Source organism: Pseudorasbora parva, chromosome 14, assembly GCF_024679245.1.
Source record: "Pseudorasbora parva isolate DD20220531a chromosome 14, ASM2467924v1, whole genome shotgun sequence".
Classification (NCBI taxonomy): Eukaryota; Metazoa; Chordata; class Actinopteri; order Cypriniformes; family Gobionidae; genus Pseudorasbora; species Pseudorasbora parva.
In genome coordinates this window covers 6,585,869-6,602,068 of record NC_090185.1, presented here as the reverse complement: position 1 = coordinate 6,602,068, position 16,200 = coordinate 6,585,869, and the positions used below count along the sequence as shown (strand labels likewise).

At 39.7% G+C, this 16,200-nt stretch overlaps 1 protein-coding gene across 17 annotated transcripts in view; it reads right to left on the bottom strand.

The window, feature by feature from the left end:
* Nucleotides 1–16,200, bottom strand: part of si:zfos-588f8.1 — an 85,572-nt gene that overhangs the window by 48,412 nt on the left and 20,960 nt on the right. For all 17 annotated transcript variants that reach the window (XR_010897794.1, XR_010897793.1, XM_067415368.1 and 14 more), the window contains exons 2-3: nucleotides 14,851–15,747; nucleotides 3,031–3,125 (exon numbers count right to left, since the gene is read on the bottom strand). Coding sequence is in view for 15 of the 17 variants with exons in the window: in XM_067415368.1 (XP_067271469.1) it covers nucleotides 3,031–3,125; nucleotides 14,851–15,687 (932 nt within the window). In the remaining 2 variants the exon portion in view is untranslated. The remainder of the gene's footprint in view (nucleotides 1–3,030; nucleotides 3,126–14,850; nucleotides 15,748–16,200) is intronic.

Below are 16,200 nucleotides of genomic sequence, written 5' to 3'. Positions count from 1 at the left end.
ACATCACTCATTGGCCATGGCGTATTTCCTAAACTGCTTTTCTAATGGTCAGAATTTACGTGTGGGAAAATGCCAACAGAAGACTGAGGCAAAGCCAGCAAACTATAATAACACTATGGAGAGACGACTGTGGGCCAGTTTTGTCCCTGGCCATAATCTCCTACACTGTGTGTATTTACCACCGTATGCAAACAAAACATTTCTATAATGAAGCGCGGATGCGACTTGAAAACAACGTTCTAATGCACTGCAGACGGCGAGCGCGCATTACTCGTCACCTCAAGCGGAGGCGTGCATTAATTATTAACTCTTGACATGCTTCCATCTTCCGAAAATATTGCCAACGATCTATCAGGTAATAATATCATCCACACAATGTCAGCGCAGCTAACTACGGCAGCTGGTTCAGTCCAAAAATAATCAGTACTTTTGCAGTTGGTTCTGTTCGAGGTCGGATCACGTTCTCACCACAAACGAACCGCTCCAGAGTTCGTTTGAAAGCATACCGAGACCAGCTCTTCAAGGAGGTCTCGGTACGCTTGTTTGGTCCGCTTTTGGTGCGCACCCGAGTGCGATTGCTACTTTCAGACCTGACCAAACGAACCGCACCAAAAAGGGAAACGAACTCTAGTACGATTCAACCAAACTAAATGAGGCAGGTGTGAAAGCACCCTTAGTGTACATTTTAATGCAACTTTAAACCATTCAAGCGCAAGAAGAACCAAAGTGCCGTGCGTGCAGAAAACAGCCTCTCTTAAGGTACGTTCATACCAAACGCGAATAGAGCATCTGGAGCGAATGATTTCCATGTTGAGTCAATAGAAAGGCACGTTGACGCGCGTCTGGAGGTCCTGCGGCGCGATAGACGCGTTTCGTGCGGCGCGATGGACGCGATTCTGCGTCATTCGTGCGTCCAGTTCGCGCAACTAATGCGAATTTGAAGTGAATTGAGCGTCTTCCGTGATACGCGTGTTACTAGCGAGTGGTGCTTTTTGTGCATTCACGCGTTTGAAGCGAATTCCCGTCTACGCCCGAGTTGAAAAATTTGAACTTTGGCGTCAATTCGCGCCGCGATAACCAATGAGGAGCCTGCTTACTGCTGCCACGTGATGAGAAACCCTGCATATAATTAAAAAACTACTGATATTCTGTCACTAAATGTAGTTTTAATGCTTTTCAGTTGATAATGTAGTTGTTTAAAGCTAAAATATGTGGTTTACCTAGGATGTTTTACTCACAGACAGAGCCTATTTAAAAAGAACACTTTTTTGTGTTTTTGGAGTTGTGAGATCCAGGCGATCTCCGGGTGCTCAGCGCTCGTTAACCCCAGCGAGAGCAGCCTTTCCTTGGCCAGTCCTTCTGGTGTTTGCCGCTAGCTCGGATGTCTCTGTAGAGGTTAACATGACATACGTTTCGTCTTGTGTACATCTAATGGGCGATCTTTGGTCCAATTAATCTATTGTTGCCTACCAAATCATTTTGAATGAGGGCAAAGTGAAGTTTCATTACTTTATATTTTATTTAAATATACATGCAGTGAAGATAATCCGTGTAGTGCATTGGCTTAACCACGTGTGGGTGCTAATGCTTAATATATTTCACCTGGGGCACATTTAACGCGCGTCTATTTCGCTTCAAATGCTCGATTTCTACGCGTGTCCAATTAGCTGTGGACGCGCGAATGGATTCAAAATGTTCACGCGTCAAACTAGACTCGGTAGACGCGATTTTGATGCTCAATTCGCGTTTGGTGTGAACGTAGCGTTACTGAATAGTGTGCGATGCTGAACTCTAGCTCCCTTCCACGTCTTTTAGCACTTGAACAGACAAATACACACAACGATATGCCAAAATATCCTAGTGAAACCCTGTCAATTATCTCTTGCGTGAAGGTAAACAGTTGAGAAAAAAATGCCTGTGTATCAGAATACTGGATCCGTGCAGCTCTTAAAGTGACAGCAGCCTAATAAACCTGTTGTCGTCTGTATAGTAACGCTCATCAAACAAAAGACAAAGCTGTTCGTGACTAAATAACTTTTGCAACTATATTTGTGATGTACATTTTATTCATAAAGTGCAGTGTTATTACATTTGATTACAGTTTCTGAATACATGACGATCTTAAAAAATTGTTTTCTTCAATTGTGTTTATTTGAGCAATTGTTCCTTTTCCCATTACTGGGTGTCTTTTTCCGTTACTTGTCTTTAGTAACGCTTTATATTAGTTAGGCTATTTATTTTGGCTATGCTATTCTTAAATTCTTGTGTAAGTGTCCTTTAGCCTGTTGATTTTTGTTCATGGTATTCAGCGACAATGTAATGTTTTGTGATAAGACTTAAAATACGTTTTTATTTTAGCTTATTGGACTCAAAATAAGGAATCATTAAGAATCGGAAACATCGAAACCCAACCCTATATTACACCTCAAAAAACACACTTTTTTTTTTTAAAGAACTCTTAATTGATTTTCAACAATAATTATAAACCTAAAGTCTTACTGTGAGATAAGAGTTGATTAAGTTGAAGCCTTTAGTCTGTGTTATTTTAACTTTGTTTAATAATAATGGTGTTTAAAAATGTAATTCCTGGTGGAAAACTACATTACCCATGATGCTGTCCAGAAAATTCCACCAATCAGAGTTAAAAATAGCAACCTTTTTAGCCCCGCCCACTCCCATGAAGCACTGCGAATGACGTAATCGAGTCGACCTCTCTAAGCTCCCAAAAGGAGCGAATGCGAACAAAACAAATAAAAAATAAACTAGTTAGACGACATGTGAAATTCAATCAAGCTCAACACATGCACCCACTGATCTCTGTTATCTCAGCTGAGGAGGAACCATGTCAGTTCCTTAATTGTGTTTATACAGGGTCTGGCAGAGTGAAGGAGGAAGTGATGTGTATGAGCGGAGTGTGACGTCTGCGGCCAACGGCAGGGTGTGTGAGAGCGAACAGCAGCTGATAAGAGCTTCAAAGGCAAGGGTCACTTTCTGGAGGCCGTGAAATGAGAGAGAAATGAAGCAGCTCACCCTCGCACCACTCCGCTCTCCAGATAGTTGACCTGGATGAACTTCCCGAACCGGCTGGAGTTGTTGTTGTGGGCGGTCTTTGCGTTTCCAAATGCCTGTTGAGAGAAGAAAAAAAACAGGATGTGTGACTTTTGAAAAATTATATTCGTTTTTGTGCACCAGTTTTGTTGCAGGAAGACTTGTGTGTGTGTTATTTTTTTCAAAATCAAATTTTGCACTCATTCTTATCTTTAAATAAACCAAAACTTTGGTCAAAGACAAAATGTTAAACAGATTTATTTGTTGAAATTGGTGTACTTAATTCAAAACATTGAGAATTATATTTTTAAAACACTCAATTATAAAAAACATATTATATTTATAAATTTTGTATAATAATAGTATTTATTATTATTATGATCATTTATTAATAATACAAAAAATACAATAGCTAAACAACCTTTTACCAAAAATTTATATAAACTAAAAACTTAAATTAAAATATTATTATTAATTATGATCATCATCGTTATTATTCTGTGAACTATTTTATTTTTTACCAATATTAAAATAAAAATAAATATAAATTAATAAACAATTTCACAAACAAATACAAGTATATGACTAATTAAAACAATTAGCACTATTTTATTTATTTATACCATTACAATCCACAGTTGAAGAATGTATAATCATATTTCTCCAAATAATCATAAAAATTCTTCTATTACAAATTAAGAAAAAAATATAAATATATATTAAGAGAAATAGATAAACAATACACCATTTCAACTATTATTAATTAAAACATTACAATTAATTATGACTATCATTATTTAAATAATAATAATAATACTTAAAAATATATTGTTTATTAAACGAATGATTAATAAACTATTACAACATTATCACTACAATATTATAATTATTTTAACAATAAAATATTAATAATTTTAGTAAATAATAAAAAACAATATTTTATAATAGTAATATTATTTTTAATAATGGATAAACGTTTAAACAGGATGGATGGACGGATGGATGGATGAAAGGATGGATGGATGGGTGGATGAATGGATGGATAGGTGGATGGATGGATGAGTGGATGGATGGATGAATGGATGGATGGATAGATGGATGGATGGATGGATGGATGTGTGGATGGATGTGTGGATGGATGTGTGGATGGATGTGTGGATGGATGTGTGGATGGATGAATGGATGGATGGATGGGTGGATGGATGTGTGGATGGATGTGTGGATGAATGGATGGATGGATGGATGGGTGGATGGATGTGTGGATGGATGTGTGGATGGATGGGTGGATGGATGGATGTGTGGATGGATGTGTGGATGGATGGGTGGATGGATGGATGGATGGGTGGATGGATGGGTGGGTGGATGGGTGGGTGGATGGATGTGTGGATGGATGTGTGGATGGATGGGTGGATGGATGGATGGATGGGTGGATGGATGGATGGATGGGTGGATGGATGGGTGGGTGGATGGGTGGGTGGATGGATGGGTGGGTGGATGGATGGGTGGATGGATAGGTGGATGGATGATCTTATATAGATATAAAATCAGATCGTTGGAGTCATTTGAACTATGCCTGTTGATTTAAATACACACACAAACAAACACACACACACACACACACACAAAGCTTAAATCCTAAATAAGATTAAATCATGTTTCAGATGCAAATGACCCCAGTCCCAGCGCCTGAAACAAACACACACTCTTGATTTGCGTGGCGTTATCTCCTGTAACGTAATCAGCTCGTCCTGCAGCCACTGACCTCCATCTGTGTGAACCGCTGTAATTAACGAGGAGCCCGCGGGCTGATGCCAACCTCTGCCAGAGGGCACAGCACCGCCCCGGCCCTCAATGAGGCGCACTGTTCGCCCAGAGCGGCCAACAAAAGCCTGCGCTCTCACACACACACACACACACACACTGTGCATGTTAAAGAGGGAGGCTTTGTGCCAGACACCAGTGGAAAAACTCACGGGCAGGGGGAAGGGCGCTAACCTAATTAAGATTCCCTGCAGTCGACCTGTGACCCCTTTCCCCAAACACACCACTAGATATCAGGGAAAGCTTGCAGCCAATCAAGACGGCCCAAAAATGAGCATTCAGTCACTGTTGACTTGCTCTCGTGTCCTTCCAACAGTTGAGCACAAAACAAAAAACTTCACACAACTCGTTCCAACAGATTAGAGCAGGTCCAGCTCCAAAACGCATCGCAACGGCCGTCCATAAGACCCGTCCGCTATAATCACTATAGCTTTCCGATGTTAATACCAATAATACCCATTTCCAGAGGCTTCGCAAAAGGTTTTCGCAAGGACAGACGCGCAGACACACAAACACGGACAGACACGCACACACACAGGCACACAGACACGCATACAGGCACACAGACACGCATACAGACACGGACAGACACAGGCACACAGACACACAGACACACAGGCACACAGACACGCATACACGCATACACACAGACACACACACAGACAGACAGACAGACAGACAGACAGACAGACAGACAGACAGACAGACAGACAGACAGACACACAGACAGACACACAGACAGACACTCAGACAGACACTCAGACAGACACTCAGACAGACACTCAGACAGACACACAGATACAGACACACACACACACATATACAGACACACACACACAGATACAGACACACACACACAGATACAGACACACACACACAGATACAGACACACACACACAGATACAGACACACACACACAGATACAGACACACACACACAGATACAGACACACACACACAGATACAGAGACACACACACACACACACACACACACACACACACACACACACACACACGTCTGACAGTGGATTTGACAGTCAGTAGATAAACAAACACAGCACATTCACTCATGCAGGCAGTGGCTTCAGATTCAAACATGCCTTCACAAACACTCTCTGTGATTGGCTGCGGGACTCGAGGGGAATGAGGAAACTCGAAGCGCATTTCTCTGAATGTCGCAACAGCAAACATGCTCAACTCTTTCTGCCAGACCTGGGAAAGGAAATAAAAAGGGGTAGGGGAGAAGACAGAAACCTGCCGACCTGTCTGGACTAGTTCTTATTCCTCGCCGTTATTTGGGAGTCAGCAGCTCGCGCGGATCTCCACGGCAAACCCACAAGCCTCTCGTTCCGTATAGAAACTACAGCAGAAGCAGCAGCCGGAGTCCCAAACTGAGCTCTGAAGAGACGGAGCCAGAGACAGCTGCACCTGCTACAGTACACACAGCGCTCTGACAGCCGGAAATAAAGCGCGGGAACATTACTCTATACTTAAATAAAAATATAGTTACATTGATGTCACAATTATTCAGACTCATATGTATAACCATAACATTAATGATACTAATACTAATAATATACACATAAGTATAATTTTTATTGTTTATTATATTTTTTAAATGTAATTCCAATTCAATATTATATAATAAAAATTCAATATAATTTAATACAGATTAATTACTTATTTATACTATGTATAGTATTAAATTAAATTAATTGTATTATATATATTATATATATATGTGTGTGTGTGTGTGTGTGTGTGTGTGTGTACATGTCATTTTTATAATGTGTGTGTGTAATGTATACATGTAATGTATTTACTTTATAATATTAATAATTTATACTTATTCTAAATATATACAAATATATATATACATATATAAATAAATATATATATATAAATAAATATATATATATATATATATATATATATATATATATATATATATATATATATATATAAAAATATATATATATATAAATATATATATATATATATATATATATATATATATATATATATATATATATATATATATATATATATATATATATATATATAAGATCTATAAACATTATACAAATGCTTTTATTAATATATATATATATATAAATTAAAGTGACCAATAATACAAATATAATCAATTATACATTACATTATTTATATTATATACCCACAAAAATATTTACATAAACATATTTATTTGTGTGCAACAGCATACATGCTAAATCTAAGATTTATGTAAATATATTTAACAAATCAACTAAATGTATAGCCGTCTGAACTGCGCGTTCTCCCCTCAGGTTTGACAGCCACTGAAATTTAAGCCATCCGTACAGTACCATCAGGACTCAACAAAGGGCCCATTCTCACACAGATCTTCATAAAAAGGCCAGCAGAATCTTATTACTCACAAATAACACATGACTGTTAAATATAGCAGCTTCTCCTTTCATTCACGGCCTCGGAGCGATCGCGTCCAAACATCAGGCCAAGACAATCTCAACGTCTCAAGTGAACTGTGACTTCATTCTTTACTCTTCCTCTTCAGCATTAGCACAAAAACACCAGCCCGGGCGGTTTTTGTTCGGTGTTGCGATATCGGGTTAGCTGGTGACAGCGGGTGCGAGCGCTAATTGAGATCACGGACACGAGAGCATAAAAACAAACGTCCTTCAAGAAGAATGATCCCTCACAATAACAATCGACATTTGTACGTTTTACAACCCCAAGTACTAGGGAAAGAAAGAGTGGTGCTTGTCCTAGCATTAGCGATACTACAATAGCCATTAATGAATGAAAAATGCACAAACATGGAGTGCTCTCGAGAAAAAATTTGTGCAGATGGGGCAAATCACACAAACAAGACCTGAATCCAGACTTTCAGTGTTTGACTACAGGCTTTTAGACCTTTAAAATAGCAAACATTTCTCTCCAGATTGCTTGAAATTGAGATTGGGTCTCCAGTGTGCCTGTAATGACAGAATGGCCATTTCATTTGACAAACTTTTCCACATGTCGACATCCCACGTGTCTCATTATAGCTGTACCACCCCAAAATAGCTCAGACGTCTCTTAAGCCAAAGTCCACACAGGACTAACACAAAGCTGAGAGATAAACAATGGCCACAAAATAGCCATTACAGCTTCCTGAGGAACAATATGCTGACTCTCTGCACAAAATGCGCAGATCAACCAATGAGGAGTAAGCATTTACAGCTACCACTTCCTGTTGCAGAAAAACTGCTTCCTGTTAAAGTGATCAGCCAGAGGGAACTTCCTGTCTGTGGGCAGAAGTATTACTTCAGAGGACTCATGAGCATTACGTGTGAACGAAACCCTCACCGTTCTCGGCAATGCCTGAAAAATAGAAAGCAGAGGTGTTTGCAGAAAAAGTCCTGCAGTACAGCTAAAAAAAGCAAGAGCTCTGTGCCATTTACAGGGTCTGCGGCAACTGAAAAAACCCTCCTGCCATCTGATACTCAATGACGTAATGCACTCAAAGACACTTGGGATCTGGAAGAAAACCGCATTTTTGGCTTGCTGGATTCCAAACTGTTCTCCTGCAGGGCAGTTCAAGAAAAATGCACCGCATAAATAGGTCACTCACCGACCGTAGATGCTATTTTTCTAGTATTTAGCTTGCATGCAATGACGTGAAGGTCAAATATGCATTCAAACAAAGCAACACGGTTGTGATTGCGAAAGAGTGTAGCTCTGGTGAAAAGGCGACCAAAAACCGGTCTGACGTGCTGGTCAACGACAATTGATGCCAAAGAACTCTGTTTACATCGTGAAAAATAAGCAAGTTGAAACGGAGACAATAACGTGCACCCTTTAAAAAGAAAAGACTGCAAATTACAGTTTACTTTGAGTCACAGAATTTGCTTGTAATACAGTTTAAAGCAAAACCTAGACAAAACAATTAGCTTCTGGGTGAGGCTTTACAGTAAGTGACACTAGCTATGTTTCCATTCAGCCTTTTTTAGAATAATCACATCATTTCTTTTAATAAAGCCAACATGCACATAAATTCAAAAAATGTGCATCAAAAACATATTTGGCTCAATTGAGTCGGATATAAAACATCTGCATAAACTACAATGGAAACACATTTACCGTATACATTCCTCTATGTACATTAAAGCTACACTGTGTAACTTTTTTAGTTTATTCTTAGCTAAAAACACTTAGTCCTTTCAAAAATATATGTGCTCATTATTGTATATTTACTTCTTTCAAGTAATAAAGTATTCCCGTAAGTTTATAATATGCCATTGAAAATACATACGGGTGAGGGGTTCGAATGCCAGTCGCCATGTTGCCCCTCCATCTTGAAAGTACAGTAGCCAAAGAGGGACATAGCCAAACATTCAAGCTTTGCCTTTTGCGTTTTAACACTCGATGGCACCGTGTCGAATGAGAAGAGGGGGATTGCCAAGTTAATCTTGGACTAAATCGGCCACCGTAGGAGTTAAAACGAAATCAGAATTGAGAGGAACAGAAACTAAGGGTGTACTCACACTAGGAACGGTTGCCATGAACCGGGCCCGAGAACGATTGTCCCGGCCACGGTTCGGAGCACTCACACTAGTCAAACGAACCGCGCTTTGGTAGTCAAACGCACTCGGGCACGGTTCAAACTGGCTAGTGTGAGTACACCCTAATATTCACTGGATGGTCATATACCTTTACACCGCTAGATGGGGGAAAATATCACAGCGTAGCTTTAAAAATGATGCAAATTTGAGATGGTATGGCATAACTGGACCAATCAGTGGACCGATCTCGTAGCACAGCACCTGAAACGCCTGAGCAAAGTCTGTCATCAAAGAGGCTGATACACAACTGCGTTCCCAAAAGGCAGGTATCCGCCTGCAAACGCAAGATAACTTTATTGCGTTACGTCTACGCGCCCTGAGGCGCAAGTAATTTATATTATATACACACTTATTATACAGTATACAATGCAGTTCTCCTTCTGCAGCAACTTCCATATTTCTTAGTGATATTTAGCGTCAGTTTATCAGGAAGTGACAATATTTTTCTCTTCGGCTCGCTAAATGCTTTGTCGCAAATGTTTTATGGGATATACCAATTTTGCGCAAATGTTAAATTCGCAACTTTGGTTGAAAACAGAGCTCACCCAGCATTTTATTTCAACCTAAAAGTCTGTTTTCAATTCAAATCAACAATGGGGTTTAAAAAATACGACAGATAGACCGACAACGAAGTTCAGGCCTTAAGTTTAGTTGCGGAAGACAAAATCCAGCGGGAACTGGAAAGAGTCACACACAGTCCTACGTTACCAGACTAATCTTCACTGTACTTTAGACCGCGATGGAAACGTAGACCGCAGCAGGTCTGAGGAAAAAAGTTCCTGGGACAAATTGTAGTTGTACCAAATTGTAACTCTAGAGACCTGAATATGTAATATGATTGGCGAAACATTCTTGCATTTACGGATTAATTATTCAACAGTTGGTAAGAAAAAAACTTGCTAACTGAGACCAACATGCTGATGGTGGGACCTTGTGGTCCAAAAAGGTTAGAAATGGGATTGCAACCAAGCTCAGTTGATTTATCCATCCAACTGTCACACGTGGAAGGCTGGACTAGAAGCTGGAACCCTGCATTGACCCACATATGGTAACATTTCTCTCTAATACAACGGAAAGAATAATAAATGGAATATTGTGTCTTTTTTTAACAAATCAGCACCAATTGATAGTCTTGGAAGATGGATGAGACAAATGAACTTCATAAGACCATAAAAGGAAGAGAAACCTCAAGGAGATCTGACTCCTATCATTGAAAACGTCTGTATGGAGCTTTGTTCTGGTCTCAGTGTTCAATTGACCAGTTTCACAGGCTGCTTCTCACCACAAGCGCAGAGACACAGGAATATTTTGTAACGAGGCCTGAAGACGCGTCTGCCAAGGGACAATGACTATGCTGACTGCGGGGAAATGACTTCTAGTTTTCAAAAACCACAAACACTGAGGCAAGCGTCGACACAAAACCTGGCATCTTTCATCTCTTTTCCAGGACTTGCTAGGTGAGATATTAGGGGGCTGAGATAAGATGCAACACCAAACGGTTTCTCATGACATCATGTGTACAGGAAACTTTCTGAAATGCACAGAAGAGATGTAAATCTCGAAAGCCGTGTGGGTTGGTTCTGTACCCAAGAAATTGTAGTGTTTACAACCAAGTGTAAAATCTGGAGCCTCTAAACGTTAACACTTAAACTGTGAAGATTTCATGAGATCCACTTAAAACCGTTCTCCAAATGCAGTCTTGTGAGTTACCACTACCATACACCGCCATGATATCAAGGTTGGGAAAGTGTTTCTGAGGAAATTTTGCAAAGTTACAGAATGTGCTTGAACAGGTTTATGGGACCGAGCAATATTTTTAAAGCACGAGGCATTAAAACAACAAGAACTGCATAAGACAAACCCCCTGAGGAAAGCCTCCAGATATAGGGTAGCCGGTACTGCAGCATGAGATATGAAAGTGCAGCAAGTTGAGAGCCCACGTTTCAAGCACAGGCTTGTGGGAAAGCACCCTGTATATAACTGATCTAAAGAGCTACAGTTTACAGTGAAGACTGAGAGACCCGTGGGTAAGCTCTCATTATGGTTATTACAAAGCATTGTTCAAAGTAGAGAGCTTTTCCAAACCCTACAATTCCAACCAAAAAGTAATTTGGTAGAAACAAGTTTCCCAGGATTCAAAGTTATGCACAATTCATGAAAAATAAATTAAATACAACACAAACAGCAACGTTGACAACCAAATTAAGAGTTCTTGGTAATCATTACCATTTTTGGTGGTTGACAAATTCTTAGGATGACAACTACAAACCTCAAAAACCATCAACGGACTTCCTTTATCTTCACACTTTTAAAACAGTTCTACAAAACATGTAAACTGTGAGTGTAAAGACAGCTTAGAGTCCGTACAGTGCGAAATGTTAAAAAACCCAGTAATTGTCTTGCGAATGTTCAACGCACACTGCTTTTCCACGTCCTACTATTCCAACCAAAGAGCTATTTTTTGAAAGTGAGTTTCCAAGGGTTCAAAGTCATCCATCCATTCAATACATAATAAATAAAGATAAATAAACAACAACATTGATGATCAAATGTGTGGTTCTTACATGCATTACTATTTCTGGGGGTTGACAAGATCAAAGCTGATGACTGCAAACCCACCAATTGACTTCCTTTACCCTTTCAATACACTACAACAGGGCTATTCAAATTAGGGCTGAAACGATTCATCGAGTAACTCGAGTTAATCGAATCAAAAAAATCCTCGAGGCAAAATCATCTGCCTCGATGCTTCGCTTAGTCCATTTAACTACACACAGATATTGCAGAAAGACATTTTTTGTGTAAGGACTCGGAGTATGAGCGGATTGCGGTTATATCCGCGGTTCAGGTGCATAAACATCCCAAACATTGCAGGTGGATGAGAGAAATCGTTAATATGTTGATTTTAATAAAGACGCGGAACTCTCATATCACGCTAAAACGCAATGAATGCGTGTCGTTATTTAACTTTCGTTTTCATCTCATGTCGAGATCAAAGACCGCAATGCGAGAGAGAGAGAGAGAGAGCGGGCGGGCATCAGCACTGGTAATATCATTTAATATCGCTGTTTTTAAATGAAGACAACTGTGTGTTGAGCTTCAGGATGCGACGCTGAACATTTAAGTTTCATTTGCGGCAGTACACGCGTCAGCTGAGGAGATACGCGCGACTTCAAACACATGAACTCGATGGAGTTTGCAGCTTTGCACATGGATCACCGTCATTGTGATGTGTGTGAAATCTTTAATGAGACTTTATATATCCTACTTGATAATATCTTCGAAATGCACCATTAGATGTTCTCAATACTAGCAGTGTGAAGCCGGCGTAACGCGCGCGCGTTTGTGATGAGCAGCGCTTGTGCTTTCAGAGCTGATCAGAGCTGCGTGCTTTCATTGATTTGTGTAATTTAATCACACTTTAATCATATTTATAGCTACTAACTTAAAACAAGCTTTGTTACAATGATGAATGATTAGCTCAAAAGATCAGCATGTGTGATGTACTTTAACTGAATTAAACATATCTCGCGTTTGATCACGTTCTAGCGGTTATTCCTCCGTGTGATGTATAGGTTGTCGACCCTGGTTTATGTAAATGTAATTTTGCCAAATAAGTTTTTTTTTTGTTTTGTTAAGCAACCTTCTTCAGTGTAGCTAATATGGGACGATAGCATCGCGCTTAACACGGAGGATTTGAAGTTGTAAATATCGGGTGCGGGTGGATGGTTTGCTTCTAACAGCTGATTCGGTGACGGTAGAGCTGATCCGCGCATCTCTTGTTCCAAGTTAACCTGTCCAATATGTTGCTCCAGTAAAGGAGTAAATAAGACAGTAAATGCTTATGTCATGCCTGAGCTGAAGCTGAAACGTGAAAGTTAAGTTGCACAACAAAAATACAATGTTAAGTTATTTATATTATATATATAGAATATTTATAGAATATTAGAATATTTATATTATATAGAATTTATAGAATATTTATATTATATAGAATTTATAGAATATTTATATTTATATTAGCATTATTGTTATTTATATTACTACTATTTAGATTTATTGGTTGTAGGTTTAGTTTTAGATTGAGCTATGTTTACCTTTTTAAAGTAATTTGAAATAGATTTTTATTTAATATGGCAATTGTATGCATTAAAATGCATTAAAATATATATATTAATTAATAACTTTCACAGTTATTAATGTATGCAATTTCAGCAATAAAACTTAATTTAAAAACTTAACTTAGTTAAAAACTTAAATTTTTCTAAAAAGAAAACAAATTAGATGTTAATTTTAAGATACCCGTCTTATTGTCTCTTATTGCTCTTTAATAAAGAAAAAGTAATTATTATCCGATTAATCGATCGATTAAGTGGTAGATTAATCGATTACAAAAAGAATCGATAGCTGCAGCCCTAATTCAAATCTTACCCTGGAGGGCTAATCCGGTGCGGAGTTTAGCTCCAACCCTAATCAAACACACCTGAACATGCTAATCAATGTCTTCAGGATCATTAGAACATCACAGGTAGGTGTGTTTGATCAGGTTGGAGGTAAACTCTGCGTCACATTGGCCCTCTAGGGCCATGTCCACACTAATACATTTTCATTTGAAAACGTATATTTTTCTCTCGGTTTAGGCCTTCCATCCACACTGAGACAGCATTTGAAGTCACTTAAAACGTATTGTTTTGAAAACGCTCTCCAAAGCGGATACATTTGAAAACGCCGTCTTTGCGTCGTAGTGTGGACTGTGAAAACGGAGGCTTTTTAATACGATGACGCATTTAGCCATGTGATGCAGTCAAATGACCAATTCAGCCAAAATAGTAAATGACATTGTACAGCAGTTGTTTTGTATGCTTTCTGTTTTGACAGCCTTGTTAAAAATTAATGTCAGTTTGTACATACTGTTAAAAAACTCAGTGCCTTTTCTCGACATTGCCGCAAAATTTCAAAGAGTAAATAAACGAGTAGCGGAAATGACGCAAGTCGAAGCGTCTTGGATTTGCTCATGCGCAGTACGGGGATGTAAGTGTTTTCAGACGTTTCAGTGTAGATGAACATTTTTTGGAAAACACGATAAAAAATGATATTGAGGACGCGGAGCTTGTTTAGACAAAAACTCTGTTTTTAAATTAGGCTGGATTAGTGGAGACGTAGCCTAGGGTAATATTTGAATAGCCCTGCACTACAACATAACATCTGATAGGTTTCAAAACTCTAGAGACTCAAGCTCAGAATCTGTCCGAAGAGGAAGTTTGCACTTTCAGCTATCCCACATCCCAGTAAATCTTTATCTAGGGCTACAGATCCAGAATTCCCTTGCGAATGTTGTGAAACATGCCAGTTTGTTTCAAGGTGTTGATAATCTTACCTCCAGCACAGGTCCTGCACCCAAGATGGTTCGCTCCACGCCGCTTGCGTAACCCTTCTGACTGAGTGCTGTCAAGCAGTGAATGAGGAAGTTAGTGCTTTGCGTTTTGCCCGATCCACTCTCGCCTGAGATAACGATACACTGGTTGACGTGCTTGCGCAACATGGCATAGTAGGCCACGTCGGCAATGGCGAAAATATGGGGTTCCAGCTTGCCCAACTGGTGGTTCTCGTACATTTTGACGTATTTGGGGTTGTAAATTGGCAAGAACTTAAAGGGGTTGATGGCAACGAGAATGCTGCCAGCGTACGTGTAGATCTTCTTCTTTTGAAAGCGATTGCGAAGGTTATCCAAGATGCTGTCCTCCTTGAGGACCGGAAGGTTGCAGAGATCCTCAAAGTCCTCCTGCCGCGGTGGGAGGAAACCCCGAGCAACCAATCGCTTGGACTCCTGCTCGTTTGCCACGGCGGGAAGATGCACGTAACGTATGGAGCCATCGCGGTTGCGCTCCTGCAGGAGAAAATAAAACCCCTCTTTCCGAGAATGTTGCTCCTGTGCTTTCCTCGGCCAGAGAAGGACCCGGTGCACAGGTAGATCTGTCGATTCTAGCACCCACTCCTCCCCGCCGCACTCCTTCACCTCGGCCAGGACGTAACGCTTGCTAGCATCCAGTCCGAGGATCGCTGCAACATCCTGGATGACGCTAGCCGCGGTGGCCTCCTTGGTGACTCTGAGTGTACAGCACGGCGCCGTCTCCAGAGCCAATCGGGGGTATATCTGAAGTTCGTAGGCCTTTCCATCTTGGCTAGTCGTCCCATCGCCATCTTTGACACTCATTCTGACTCAGGACGAGCCCCTTCAGCATTACGTACTGCCTTCGCAACCACCATCTAGCACCTGGAAAAGAAGGCGCAAGGAATTAGGCATGCAGCTAACAACTAACATGAGTGTTCAATCATACGATTAATCATTCTATTAAATAATCACAAAAAAAAACATACAAATATGATTACAGTAACATACATGCATATAAAGGACATAAACATGCGTGACCCTGGACCACAAAACCACGGGTATATTTGTGGCAATAGTCAATAATACATTGTAGGGGTCAAAATTATACATTTTATGCCAAAAATCATTAGGATATTAAGTAAAGATCATGTTCCATGAAGATATTTTGTAAATTTCCTACCGATGTATACATTTAAACAATGTATTGGAAGTAGTAATATGCATTGCTAAGGACAACTTTAAAGGTGCTTTTCTCAATATTTAGGTTTTTTTTGCACGTTCAGATTCCAGATTTTCAAATTGTTGCATCTCAGTCAAATATTGTACTATCCTCAC